This window comes from Ctenocephalides felis, unplaced genomic scaffold (assembly GCF_003426905.1).
Source record: "Ctenocephalides felis isolate EL2017-DRISC unplaced genomic scaffold, ASM342690v1 CF-g0.4_SCAFFOLD_03571, whole genome shotgun sequence".
In the NCBI taxonomy this organism is placed as follows: domain Eukaryota; kingdom Metazoa; phylum Arthropoda; class Insecta; order Siphonaptera; family Pulicidae; genus Ctenocephalides; species Ctenocephalides felis.
In genome coordinates, this window is record NW_020539725.1 from 57,513,337 (window position 1) to 57,528,907 (window position 15,571).

General features: G+C 29.2%; 1 protein-coding gene across 1 annotated transcript in view; it reads left to right on the forward strand.

Moving 5' to 3' along the window:
- The first annotated feature begins 4,811 nt into the window (after positions 1-4,811).
- The window catches only part of LOC113385235 (type I inositol 1,4,5-trisphosphate 5-phosphatase), a 43,305-nt gene continuing 32,545 nt past the window's right edge, over positions 4,812-15,571 (forward strand). The window contains exon 1 of the mRNA XM_026623067.1: positions 4,812-5,238. Coding sequence (XP_026478852.1) covers positions 5,170-5,238 — 69 coding nt within the window. The 5' untranslated portion in view covers positions 4,812-5,169. The remainder of the gene's footprint in view (positions 5,239-15,571) is intronic.

The following is a 15,571-nucleotide window of genomic DNA, read 5'->3' on the forward strand; positions in this document are numbered from 1 at the left end:
ATAACTAAAAGGTATATAGGCTATTGTGGTCAGATTCGATAAATCTGTTTTTATGGGAATACACTGTCCAAATAAAGCCAAATATATACATGATAAGCCGGATTTTATACGTACATGTATAATCCTGCTGGGCCAACATTTTGGTGGTTTGCATAGCAGTAATAAAAAAATAACAAAAAAATCTGGTAATCCAATTTTATATTATAATGCGAGATATCAGTCCCAATTAAATTTCTGCATTATTTTGTCATTTAATTTTTATTTTTCAGAAATTCAGGATTGAAGTAGAACTTGATGACCATTGACTATTGTACATTACCACAAAGTTTTCCCATATGATTGAATTGAGATGTTAAAATAATTTTTATGTAATTCTGATGTAAATATTAACGGGAATTCTTCGGATGCAACATCGGTTTTTTAAATGGTAATGTATTTAAATTTTGTTGCTACAGGTAAATTCATGTAAAATTCATTTGCGTTTCATCCTACCATTTCAGTATTCATTCGTGAATTCGTGAATTTTTTAAAATGCTTTCATTCTCGAAAACCTACAAGGGTTCAGAATGAAAAATACATGTTTTGAACTGTGCAATTGATGTATTGGTGATAATATTACACACATCTCTTTTTTGCAGTTTGCTATACCACCAACTCATACGAAGATAGACCAGTAACTTAGCATTAACATAATATTTATATTTTATCCGAAAATTGACCCCTCAATGTTAAAATATTAATTGTAAGTATTATCTAATTTTTGAATCTATTAAATTAGATTACTTTCCTATCTTCTCGAAGTTAATAATTGCGCCTGGCATATTGTAAACCTAAAAATCGATTCAGCTATATCCGATTATTTTTTAAAATTTAGTTTTCTTTTAAAGATGCTATGGAAAATTTAAAACCTATTTATATTTATCATTTGGCACTATTCGGCTTTTACCAATGTTTAGATATAAATTAAACTATATATTTAGAGCAAACACTGCTAACTACAATGTTGTAAAACAAACATTGTTTTGTAACAATGATGATGGGAATCTACTAAAGCTTTAGTGAAAAGTAGATTGAAAATTTTTATATTAAATTTTATTTCATAATTTGATTAATGAAGATTTTTTGTAATCACTCAAAGAAAATATTGGATATTACAGAAATCGAGTTAGAAGATTTTGCTTTACATATACATATGTATTTTTCTAAACTAAATTCCTACATATTTTTTTAAAAAATATCGTATTGGGGTCTTCATCTTAAATATCTTATTATATAAACATATAGAGTGATAATAGAAGATAATACAATAAATAAAAATAAGGTAATTCTTCATTATAAAATAAAATTGACATCAATTATATCAATATTTTAATTTGATTTTAGAAAATAATGGAGATCTAAGATACTATCAAAAATTATGCTGCTAATTGAAAATTTATATTCAAGAAATCCTTTGACTCTAATACTTCTCTAGAAATTCTTTAAAGAATGAGGATTGCCTCGCAATAACATAAGATCTATCTATTATTATTATTATTAAATGTAATATAACAAGGTTAGTAAAATTCAATTCTATTTGAACATAGTTTTGAAATTAATAATAATATTATACAATGTGTTTTTATCATTGGTCCACGAGACTTATCTGTGTAATAAAAATATTTTGTTGATCGGGCAATGTGTTTGAACAAGATAAGTAGTCATGACGTTGATAGGTAATGGATAGTTGAAAATACTTTTATTTTTTAGACCAAAATTCTGGTTTTCAAAATTTTAATTGACCCGAGTGTAACCTTTAGTTATTTTAGCAATAATATAATAATTTTCTATAATTACAATTTCATTAAATCGTAATCAAGTATGAATATTACATGCATCATATAGAGGTTCTTACATCATAATCAAAGAGTTAGCATCATGGTTAACCCTTTCCACTCGGATGCCGCACCTCCGGCGACAAAATACATAATAATCTCGGAATTCGTGAGTGGAAAGGGTTAAACCAGTCATGCCAGGCTATGATTGCCTAATGCATCGAGAGCACATTTTTAATACATATAGGGCCATATTAGTCATATATGTGTGGCACAAAAAATAGTTGTTTTCCAGGAATTTTCACGCTTTTTTTTCTCTGATACATAAAATTTCGTTTATACATTTTAAAATTATCTAATGAAGTTACCATGGCCAAGGTGTAAATTTTTCTGATATTATCGTGGCGATTAACGTGTTGAAGTATTATTTAATGTTTTAAATGCTTATATGCGTGATTGTTCAACTAAATCTAAAATTTGATTTTTTTAGGAAAGCAAAGTGTATGATAACAACACGGATATGTCATTGTGAAAAACAAAAGTGTGACGTACTCATGCTCGAACTACATATATATGTATATATACATATATACATATATATATATATATATATATATATATATATAATAAATGTGTGATAGGAAAGACGAAAATAAAATAACTCGTGGCCACCGGCAACGCAAGCGAAGCGGTAGCGAAAATCATACGCATGACACACATACTAGATAGAGGTAATTTACATACGCTCAAAAACTATGTATCAATTTGGGATTCGAAATCATTCAAAATATATAATAATTTTTCAGTAATTTGCGATCAAAATTTGAACATCATCCAGGTGAACTGAACTGAATTAAGTTTCTAAAAAAATTTTACATCGACATGGACCATATGTTACGATGCCCACTTTTACTCTTCATCACTGAAAAAATACAAATTATTTGAAAAACATAAAAGCCACATTTAATGAACAAAATTCTTGATTGATAGTCATAACTCTAAAAAAAAGCTTAAAATATTTAATTCAAAAAAATAGAATAAAATCAACATAAAAACGGTGACTATTATAAGGAAATGTTCGAAATTGGTTTTCAAAATTTGAAATTTTCCCAATCTTTTCTTCCTTAATTTAACATTTTAAAACAGCTTCAAATTTGATTATTGACATTTGAAATTTAAAAAAAAATTGGACTTTTTTTAAAAATTTGATTTTTTTAATTTTTTTGGTACTTTTTCATATCTTTATTTATTTTAAAAACTTAGGTTTTTTAAAGCAATCGCGCTGCGTAGCTATTTTAAAGACAAATATGAAAGCGCATATAAACAAAATTTATACTTATCATTAAAATCTTTATAAATTATCCGATAATTTGATGCGTATATGTCTAATGATCATTTTTGAACCCAAAAAGACATTTCTTCTACTTTTTTTCATTAAATCTCCGAAACCGATAGATCTGCCTTCCGAAAATAATCAGTTCTACATTTCGTCAATACAAGTAGAATGTTGTTTGAATCATTTAAATCGGACACTCGGTTCTCTCAAAAACTGAATTACCATTTTTGACATTTTTTGCCCCGTATGCCGACGATTTCGGGAACACGGATCAACCGATTTGAATAATTCAAAAAACATTCGATTCATATTCATGTGGAAACGTACTGATTAGTTTTTCGTATAGGCAGGTCTAGCCGTTTCGAAGATATGGAGCAAAAAGTGCAAAAAATGGCAGGTTCTGAAAGAACAAATCGACCGATTTGAATGATTAAAAAAACATTCGATTTGTATTGATGTGGAAACGTACTACTTAGTTTTTGGTATAGGCAGGTCCAGGTACAGAGCAAAAAGTGTAAAAATTTCGATTAAATCCTAGATATCCGTTCATAGCGTTGTGCGTGAGCATGTCGTTATGGCTGAGTTGGTTGGCGAGTCACTGCCATTTTCGTTCGGGTTAGTAGATAAGAAAGCCAAAACTGATCCCACGTCTTTAATATTTTTTTTTAAATTTTGTTTAATACTTTTTATGTTTGTATAGTTGATACTACACGAACTATTTCAAATTGTTTACACAGTGCATATATTTCGCGAACAAAAAATTGAAGCATTTGAAATAAAATATGTTCATTCTAACAATAAGTCCGCATAATTAGCTTTTGTTTATATATATTTCATTCAAACATATATAAACAACATCGTCTAATCTAATAAGTTTTCACATTTTGCCTACAAGGAACAAATAATGAAAAATCTAGTTTTCATAATATTTATTCGTAGACATTATTGTTGACTGGTTATTTTTATTTTTCGAATGTTGATTACGGTACGGAAAGTTCCAGCAATTTGCCTTAAGGCACGATGCCATCCGCTCCACTAGTTTCAGTGCAATAATGATAACATTCTAGACCCTCCCCCCACAAAGTAATGCCTAATGTCGGTTTCGGTGGGGAAAAGAGGCAAGAGCGGAGGTTTTAGTCGGTATTATACCCAGACGGTATTGAGTGGGATGTATAAAGGCGTTTTCTTCTCTATACAAAAAAAAAACACATATACACATATATACATCGATATTTCTTAAACTATGCTAAAATGTTCAGAAATCTTTGAAACGTAAAGATGTATGAATAAAAATTATTTTCAATTTTTTTATTAAATTTATTATATTAAGTTCATAATATTTATAACAAATATTATACATATATTCATTTAAATACGCCTCCAAAGAACAAAATAATCTTTTATTGTTCGTAAACTTTAATCTGTTCTAGGTTATCCAAACAATGTAAATAGTCCACGACCATCATGACATGCCGAACGGGCGAACACGCTTACGCACGCGCCTCGTCGCCGCATCTGATTCCAACTAGAATCAGTCGTACGAAACGCCTTCAACTGACAGCACACGCACGCATCGCGGAATAAAAATATTATTCAATCGCTAAATAATGTATAAAATACGGTATAGATTGTGTTTAAAGTAATAATTAAATGCTGAGAAATATGAAAATCACAAGTTGAAATGGTTTATGTAACGTTGACGGCACGAACGGTGCTCCGAAAATAATTATTTAAACCAAATTCCCCAATAATGTAGTGCGTGTTTAAAATTTTACTAAATAACAGTGAATCTCATTAGAATCTGATCATAATTTTATTATTATAGTTCTATTACTATTTCTTTTACAATGTCGTTGGTTATATGCAATGACGTTTTCTCAACATACATAACCTCAATTTCGGAGTGGGTGATGAGTGTTAAATGTGGAAAATAATATTAAGTATTAGAAAGTGCTGAGTGTTTTTTTTATTGGTTTCCTATTATTGTTAGGATTCAAAAATAAGTTCTTATGTGTCACAATGGAAACAATTGGCGACGGTCTTCCAGTTTTGCTGGTGACAGCCAATGTTGGAAGCATCTTCGAAGATGTGAGTAAAAAAAGTTGGATTTAATGGCTTAACAAAGAACTCTAGATTAAATGAATTATATGTATGTATATATATATATATATATATATATATATATATCAGACAAGTTTCAATTAAACTCTTACACTTTATGTCTTATAGTTGCATGTTGTTTATATAGGTATAGGGCAGCTATAGGTTTATTGTGACAGTTTTTTTGTACTTATTATATATTAAAATCCACTATTTATATTACGATAATAAAACTTAATAGATGCTTTAACTATTCCTCTATCAATTTAAGTGAAAATAATTTCATAACTGTTGTTTTGTTATTTCAAATTTAATTATGTGAAGTGCGGTGTTACAACTTACCCCGTGTGTGGCGCTAGTAGTAACATCCGCCGGAACAAGTAGTAACGACCAAAAAACGATCATAATACTTTTGATAATTTTTACTTTTTATTTTTACTTTTAAAGCAAAAATAATTTCATAACTGTTGTTTTGTTATTTCAAATTCAATCATTTTCTATAGAAGTGCGTTGTTACAACTTACCCCGTGTTTGGCGCTAGTTGTAACATCCGCCGGGATCAGTAGTAACGGCAAAAAACGACCATAATACTTTTGATAATTTTTACTCTTTATTTTTACTTTTGAAGCGAAAATAATTCCATAACTGTTGTTTTGTTATTTCAAATTCAATCATTTTCTATAGAAGTCCGTTGTTACAACTTACCCCGTGTTTGGCGCTAGTAGTAACATCCGCCGGAACAAGTAGTAACGACCAAAAAACGATCATAATACTTTTGATAATTTTTACTTTTTATTTTTACTTTTAAAGCAAAAATAATTTCATAACTGTTGTTTTGTTATTTCAAATTCAATCATTTTCTATAGAAGTGCGTTGTTACAACTTACCCCGTGTTTGGCGCTAGTTGTAACATCCGCCGGGATCAGTAGTAACGACAAAAAAACGACTATAATACTTTTGATAATTTTTACTTTTTATTTTTACTTTTGAAGCAAAAATCATTCCACAACTGTTGTTTCGTTATTTCAAATTCAATCATTTTCTATAGAAATGAGGTGTTACAACTTACCCCGTGTGTGGCGCTAGTAGTAACATCCGCCGGGACAAGAAGTAACGACAAAAAACGACCTTTGATAATTTATTCTTTACTTATTTGAAAGAAAATTAAAATGTTGCTTAGTAGGTCTTAGTAGCATGTAAATAAGTATTAATTTTATTATTGTTTAACAAATTGTATTAATATATTTGTCAAAGTTTAAGAAAAGGTATTTGAAACCTTGTGCTTTTACAAAAAAGTTTTCCTAGTATTACAGACATTGGTGAATAATTAAAGCATTTCCTAAAAAATATAAATATTGATTTATAGTATTTTTTTATATTGTAGAGTATTTATTTTAACCCTTTCCACTCACTAATTTGTCTTACGTCTTATAGTTGCATGTTGTTTATATAGGTATAGAGGAGTTATGGGTTTATTGTGACAGTTCTTTTGTACTTAATATATCTTGAAATCCACTATTTATATTACGATAATATAACTCAATAGATAATTTAACTATTTCTCTACCAATTGAAGCAAAAATAATTCCATAACCGTTGTTTTGTTATTTCAAATTCAATCATTTTCTATAGAAGTCCGTTGTTACAACTTACCCCGTGTTTGGCGCTAGTTGTAACATCCGCCGGGACAAGAAGTAACGACAAATAACGACCTTTGATAATTTATTCTTGACTTATTTTTAAAAAAATTGAAATATTGCTTAGTAGTAGTTTTCATAAATGAAAAATATACCTAGTGGTGTACGGCATCGTGCCTTAAGACAAATTATTGCTGGAACTACTCGTAATAAATTATTAGAGAAATTTTATCAATGTTTGTAAATAGATTATTACCTGTCTATGCCAAATACTAACCATCACGTCTTCTCATAAGTAGGTACGAATTTTTTGAATTATTCAAATCGGGTTGTAGCATCCGTACTCCCGAAATTGTGGACGTGTGTGTGTGTGTGGTATGTATGTATGTTTGGATACAAATTTTCGTCCACAATTTCGGGGGCACAAATCAACCGATTTGAATGGTTCAAAAACATTTTACTTGTAATGACCAAATGAGTAATTGATGAAATTTTTGGTAAGGCAGCGCTACCGGTTTCGGAAATACAAGAGAAAAAGTAAAAGAAAAGGTATTGGTTGGTCAAAAATGAACATAGGCCTATGCACATAAAATTATACGATATTTGATGAAGTTGTTAAAAATGAGTAGTAATTTTTTTGTTACAATTTTGTTGGGTTTCGTACCAAGATTTTTAATTTTTGAAGTTCACTTACACGGTTCAAGCAAATTTCAATATTTTCCGAAAAAAAAAAAAAATTTCAAAAATATACAAAGGTTTATACTTCAAATATGAATTGGAAACTTACAATTCAATTTCAAAACGTATATATTTCAAATGCGTTATTGTAATCGTAAGAAATATATTCTCAGATAGATTCATTCGGCACCTCTTGCTAATGTAAACATTCTCGATTGTTTGGAGCTATAAGATCGTCAATGTATATTTTATGAATGATAAAATATTTAGAATATAATATGAATATAATTATCTATTTGAAAATGTATAAAACAATTGTTTTAAATCATTGATCAATTTTTATTGATAACTGATTTTTTTCCTCGAATATATAATTCTGGTACGGAAAGTTCCAGCAATTTGCCTTAAGGCACGATGCCATACACCACTAGTTATAATATTTTTTATTCTTACATATTCGATTCCGGAATATATTTTATTTATTTATTATTAACAACGATTTTATTTATTATATTGATTTGTAGGGCTAATAAATTCACTTTGAAAAAAATGAAGAAAATTTTAATTGTATATTTTTCCTTAGAAGTTTATTTTGGTCTTTTGCTATTGACAAACAGCAAAATATATCATATTATATAGAGTCTTTGAAAATTTTGCTATAACATAAATTATTAACAATTTAATTTTTTTTCTCTAATAAAGAAAAATATATAAATGAGAAAGTCTAGCAAATTTTCTTTACAGTTTCTTTAGGCCAATTTATTGTTCATGTTATTTTTCTGGTATTACGAATTAATCACATAAGACGTTATTTATTTTATAACCATTTAATAAAGTTTATAACACGATTCAATCTTTTTTTATAGTAGAAAGTTTTTTAAGCAAAAAATATATTCTGTACAGTACCAGGGTTTAACAATATGAATTAAGAATTAAGAGTATTAAAATCAATAGTCGTAAGCAAAATTATGATATAATAAAATTATAATAAGTTTATAATTAATATTGTAAAAAAAGCTATTATTGTAATCCTAATATTTTAAAACAACTACATAATATATAAACACCATTTTTAAAAATAAGCTTTTTTCAAGTTTAGTAACATTATTTCAATTTTAGTAACTTTTATTCTAATTGAAAACATTTATTCAGATAAAACTAAATTACCTTTTGAATTCAGGTATATGTTATGTACTTTTCAAATTAATGAATTTTTAAGAGAATCGTTAAATTTTCTACAAAAAGCAATCAAAAGAAAATAAAATTTAGTTACCGAAACGCAACTTCTGTTTCTGTAAATTTCATAATTAAAATTTATTTTATTAAAAATTATTAATTTTGAGATATATCGATTTACAACATTAATTTTTTATGATTAGAAGGTTTGTTTTTTATGATTAGAGATATGGTTCAATTTAAATGTTAACATCTTCAATGTTATATTACCCATTTCTATGATAATAATTAGTAAAAAATATGATGCTCTATTTACAAAATTCATTAAGTATTGGAGTAAAATGATTTTGATAAATAAATGTTTATACAGCCTTGAAAATCTGTAATCGATGTGATGCACTACTGTTTTATGTATTAAATGATAACCTGCAAGAAATACACATAAAAGAAACATTAAAATCGAAACACCATAAAAACGGTAATAAAATGATAAATATTGTATATTTATTTTATCTGAGCGACATAAATATTTTTGACATGTTATGTCTGGTCCGAATCATATGAATATATATACTTATATGTGCGTATTCAATACTTACATCACTTAATGTGGAATCTGGACTGGCGTGTTTTCTCCATATAAAGTAGAAATTTAATTTGATAAATTAAATGATATTCTTACTTAAGAAAAATCAGTAAAGTTTTGCTTATAAGCTTAAGGATTGCAATTGATAATTTCAGATTAATATAACTTGATGAAAATACTGAAACAAACTCCTCATAAGCATAAGCTATGGGACTAATTCTCTGTTAAAATAGAAATGTTATGGTTATGTTATGTTACGGGTCTATCTTCATATGAATCGGTAGTAACGAACTGTCAAACATCTAGGCATTTGCAAAAAAGTCAAATAACAATTTTATCATAAGTGCAACTTTCTGATGTCTCTCTTATAACAACTACGTGAAGTTAGGTTTTATGTGAAACTTTTGATCCCACAGTAAATACTTAGCTTTTTGATGGTTTGTTACTACCAATTCATACGAATATAGACCCATAGCATAGAGAACGAAAATTGCAGTGACGCGCCAACCAACTGAGCTATAACGACATGCCCATGCACAACGCTATGAGCCTATGGACGTCTAGGATATAATAGGCACTTTTTGCTCCGTATCTTCGAAACGGCTGGACCTGCCTATACCAAAAACTATTCAGTTTGTCTCCACATCAACACGAATCGAATGTTTTTTGAATCATTCTAATCGGCCGATTCTTTCTCCAAGAACATGCCATAATTTGCACTTTTTGCTCCATATCTTCGAAACGGCTTGACCTGCTTTCGCCAAAAACGAATCGGCACGTCTCCTTATCAATACGAATCGAATGTTTTTTGAATTATTTCAATCGGTTGATCGGTGTTTCCGAAATAGTCGATGAAAATTTGTATCCGCACACACACACACATACACACATACACACACACGCACATACACGTACATGCATCTTTTCTAATGTATTCAAAAATGTTCAGAAACCCCTAAAACGTGAGGATATATAAAAATTTTCATTTTTGATTTTTTTGCGATTTATAGTAATTTACCCTACGGGAAGTTAAAAAATCATTAGGGGGAAGTCCCCGAGTGATGGACACCTAAGGTTATTTATAAATAAATCAAAAACTATTTTACGAAATGTTTATTAAATTATGACTTATGCTAGATAACAAAGTTAGAAATCAAACTAAATTAACAAAAACGCAACCTATGCTAAAAAATAATTAATACTATTAATCAAACTTTGTTATCAAAAAATATGATTTTACAAAGTGGCACCTAGTACCGGACATTTCAAAATAACCAGCATTGAACACATATGGTGCTGTCCGGCGTTACGGGACTTCCCCCTACTTGTTTTTGAAATATTGGTGGTGGACTTTTTTACCCGCGGGGCTTTAATCTCCGCTCTGCCTTATTGTTGAATTATTAATTAATTTGCTATATAATTGAATCATATTTGGCAAGAATTTTCGATTTAAATTAACTTTCTCTATCAATGCCTTGAACCTTTGAAGATATTCTTACGATTTTTCTGGTGAAATCTAGGCTTTCAATTATACTTTGGAAAATGTTATTTGAGACCTTTCTTAAATTATATTAGTCAAATGATATTTTGCTCTTCTTATTAATTCTGGCTCTTCTACTAAATATCGAACAGCTGATTTCAAAAGAAACGAATTTCGAAGCGAGTGCAACGCACTCAATTGACCATGTTGAAACTGGTTGGTTAACGCAAAATTTTGTAATACTTTACTTCGTATATATTCATTTGCAATTTTCTTTTTCGAGATAAAAAAAACGATATTAAAATGATGAGAAATTCGATCGTCGGTCGGTTTGTTGTGCTTTACAAGCCTTATGTTGATCGGTCGATTTCGCCATGTTTTTGTAACTGATTTATTGCACTATAATAAAGCTCTAAAACTTTACAACTTTGTTTGAACACTTTGCTTAGTAATAATTGATTCTAGGAAATGTGCGGTATGTTCTCGATTAGTTTTACACACAGTAACCTCAGTAGAAATAATACAGTAAAAGTGAGACTTATTATTAAAGGACTGACTTAATATTAGCATATATATATATTAAAGGTTTCATATCAAATCGTAGGATCACCCAGACATTAACATAAACAAATAACTTTAGCAATCATTCGAAGAATTCTAATCTCTTGCAATATTACTTTGATAAATATGAGGTGTATGAAGAAAAGTAATTTTCTGGCAAATTTTTACACGTATATTGATATATATTCAACAAAGTAGCGTAAAAGCATTCCAGACATACCATCGTTGTCTGTACATGACGTCCGTTGTGGTAAATGACGTATACGAAATACCTCCAGATATGAATAGATCCGTTCTACAAACCAGTGTCTGTGATATTACTCATAAATACACATTAGAATATTATTTACTTGTAAAAGGTAACTCACAGGCATGGTCACTAAACTGGTATCGAAATTCATCAATATTTTCCGGCATCTATAGTGCATAAAACTTTCAAGAACAAATGATGAAATTTGGCCGACATCAGGCAACTTTGATGTCAAATTTCCACTTGGGGTTATAGATTACAATATAATTTCAAGTGGAAATCTTCCTTCGTGGACATAGTTGCATCATTCAATCATATGTAAACTATTAGACGTAAGAACTAATATATATATATATATATATATATATATATATATATATATATATAACCCCACACATAGGAGAATGGTGAACCGATGGGTTGCTTTTCATAATAATACCTTAGGTCATAAATCTTGAACAAAACAGCTTATAGAACATGTAAAGTAAGACTTCTGATTGCTGTTGAAACAATAAAACAAACGATAAATTTGATTTGAATGTTGCATGAATTTATTTTAAAATTTCTGACAACAACTAAATAACAAGTCACTAATAATAAGATAATTGAATATTATAAATAACTAGCAAACCCGACGAACTACGTTTCGCCACCAGATGGTTTCGTTTCGTTTTCGAGAAAGATGAAGAAATTTTTTGTTTGTTTTATATTTGAAAAGGAAAACATTGATTTTATTACACAACAGTAATGAATTTATTTCGATTACAAAAATGAAGTGTTTTTAGTTGAACTTCCCTAAGTAAATGAAAGTGAATTCGCAAATTATCCGTTTCATTGAAGTTTTTTGATCTGACGTTAACACAAACAAAGCGGATGATTTTCCAACTCGTGAACAGGCAATGTATAACTGCCCATGTGAAAAACAATGATTTTCTAAATAATCAATTCGAAATTTATCCCGCAAACACCAAGCGATTGGCCTTGCGACTTCTTTTTGCGAACGCAAGGCGAACTGGAAATTGCAATCGTTTGAAGTCAAACGGAAGACCAGTCGGAATCATTGGTATGTCACCAAATCGCCCAGAAATTTTTGATTGAATGGTGAAATTCAGTGCGTGTACATCATTATCCTTTGCGGCAAGAATTGCTCGTTGACTTAACCAAGCATAATTCTGATAATTCTCACTAATGTCATTACTCGAATTTTTAATTGCGGTACGTAAAGTTTCAGCAATTTGCATTAAGGCGCGATGCCATGCACTACTAATTTTCTTAGCTATAAACCTTGCGGAGCCCGAGACCTTTCCAACGAATGCAAAATTGGTTCGTGCGTTCTGGAGTTATATCGTCAGGAAGGAAAACCCGACTTATTATTATATATATTTAGATATTCAGGCCTGTAGGCGTTCTGTAAGTCTACAGCAATGTCTTTATGCAGTCTAGACGTCTGCTGATGATATGAAAAATAGTTATTTATTATTTTGCATTTTGAAAGAGATAAATAATAATAAGAAACGATTTTTAAATAGTTTGTTTATCGATTTAATTAATTATCTATAAATAACTACATACATTGACGAAAAAAGCGTACTACATTGCGTGTTAGTAGGTACTCAAGATAGAACTATAGGCGATGTTGAGAAGAAGAAAGATATCTGAAGCTTTATGAATCCATTTCCATTCACATATAAATATATCATTTATTCAGAGATAATTTTTAGGAAGTCGGCTGATTGTAATAAAATGCAATATATGATAATTTGATATGCAGCCGGCGGCTTGCGTCAGACATATGTGCGTCGTACGTGCCATGTTATTTGAGATACTCGTTTTCTCATTATTATTTTATAAGCATAACTCTTTAAATCTATTTAAAACTAACAATGATACAAGATAAATAGTTATATTTGCAGTAACGCTAATAAGATCTTGAAAGAGCATAAATTGTAACAATCATTTCAAAGAATCAAATTAAAACTCTAAATGTATCATAAGAGTTCAACTGAAGGATTCAGTTCTATAAAGAAATTCGTAAATATAGTTTTTTAACTTCCCCAAGAAGAAGTTTATGTTTTCATCAAAAAATCCGATTAGCTAATTTAATATTTTCTAGATGTTTCAAGCCATTTTGAATTGATATCGATATTGGCCAATATTGGTCAATATCGGACAATATTGGCCAATATTGGTCAATTGGTCAATATTCGTCAATATTGGTCAATATTCGTCAATATCGGTCTATAACGGCCAAGATTGGCCAATATTGGTCAATATCGGTCAATATGGGACAATATTGGTCTATATCGGTCAATATTGGACAGTATTGGTCAATATCGGTCAATATTGGCCAATATTGATCAATGTCGGTTAATATTGGCCTATATAGGCTAATATTGGTCAATATCGGCCAATATTGGCCAATATTGGTCAATATTGGTCAATATTAGTCCATATCGGTCAATATTGGTTAATATTGGTCAATATCGGTCAATATTGGTCAATATTAGACAATATTGGTCAATATCGGCCAACATTGGTCAATATTGGCCAATATTGGTCAATATCGGTCAATATCGGCCAATATCGGTCAATATCGGTCAATATCGGTCAATATCGGCCAATATCGGTCAATATCGGTCAATATTGGCCAATATCGGTCAATATTGGCCAATATCGGTCAATATCAGCGAATATTGGTCAATGTTGGTCAATATCGATCAATATTGGCCAATTCGTTTTTTTCTGTACTCCTGTAACATTGAGAAAAAAAAATATAAAAAAGATGATAGTAAAAAAATTAATTGCCTTTTTTGCGATGATTTAAGTGACCTAAAACTGATGTCTCTACCCCCTAGAATAGTGTAATTGAATGGAATAGTCTATGGGACAAACTTATACGAGGTATAGAAGTTTGTGTACAGTTTAATTAAATATTGATTAAATAGAGAAGCATCTTATAAGACGATTTTTCAAATTGCTTCGTCTATATCACGCTCAATGAAAATCAATCAAAAACTATATAATTAAAATTCTACAAGAAGGCTATTAGTTTTCTGGATTCCACTCATAATTTGATAAATTTTTAATGTAATTTAGATTTGATAACTATTCTTATTAAGTTAAATTTAATAATCAATCAATAATCAATAAGCAATTTTGAAAATCTTAAAACTAATAACGTTCATTGACTACAATAATTTTCTTGAAATGCACATACTCATTCAATTTTAATAAACTGGTTTTTGATCACAAAATTGAATTAATTTTCCATGGGCGTGAAATGAAGCAAATCAATTGTCTGAAAAATTGTCTTTTAAGATGCCTTTCCATTTATTCCACATTTAATGAAGAAGTTAAGCCTTTTGCTCACAACGCCAGGATTTCTTTTAACAGGATTGCATATTGTGATAGTGAATCCATATATATTGCAAAGAAAATTTTTGTTTCATAAATATTAAATGGTAGCGATTTTCTGGAAAGTACCGCAAAAAAGTTTTTCTGACATGAATCAATGATCAAATATGGTAAGAAAACATAATTGAGCAATTTTTTAAAGGAATAAGTTGTTTAACTCTAATAATTATATATGTACATATATATATACACGTATATATAAATATATTGTAAAATTGAGATACAAATTATTTACCTGTAAGCACATATCAAATGTTAATTTATAGTATGTGAAGATACAAGTTTTTTAAAATAGTGATTTGTGATTCTAAATATGATTCACAGATAAATAACTTTCGATTCTCAATTCTAGCATTTTTCAAGTGATTTTGTTTTACGATTTATAAAAATAGTTTACTAATTCATTCCTTTAACAAAAATCGCCCAATTATTATTTACCATGGTGTTCATTGTAATATGTATTTTGTTCTTAACAGAAAGCTTGATAATGGAGTGTAATTAATTCCGAAACGTCGCAAATAAATTCTACTACATTAATG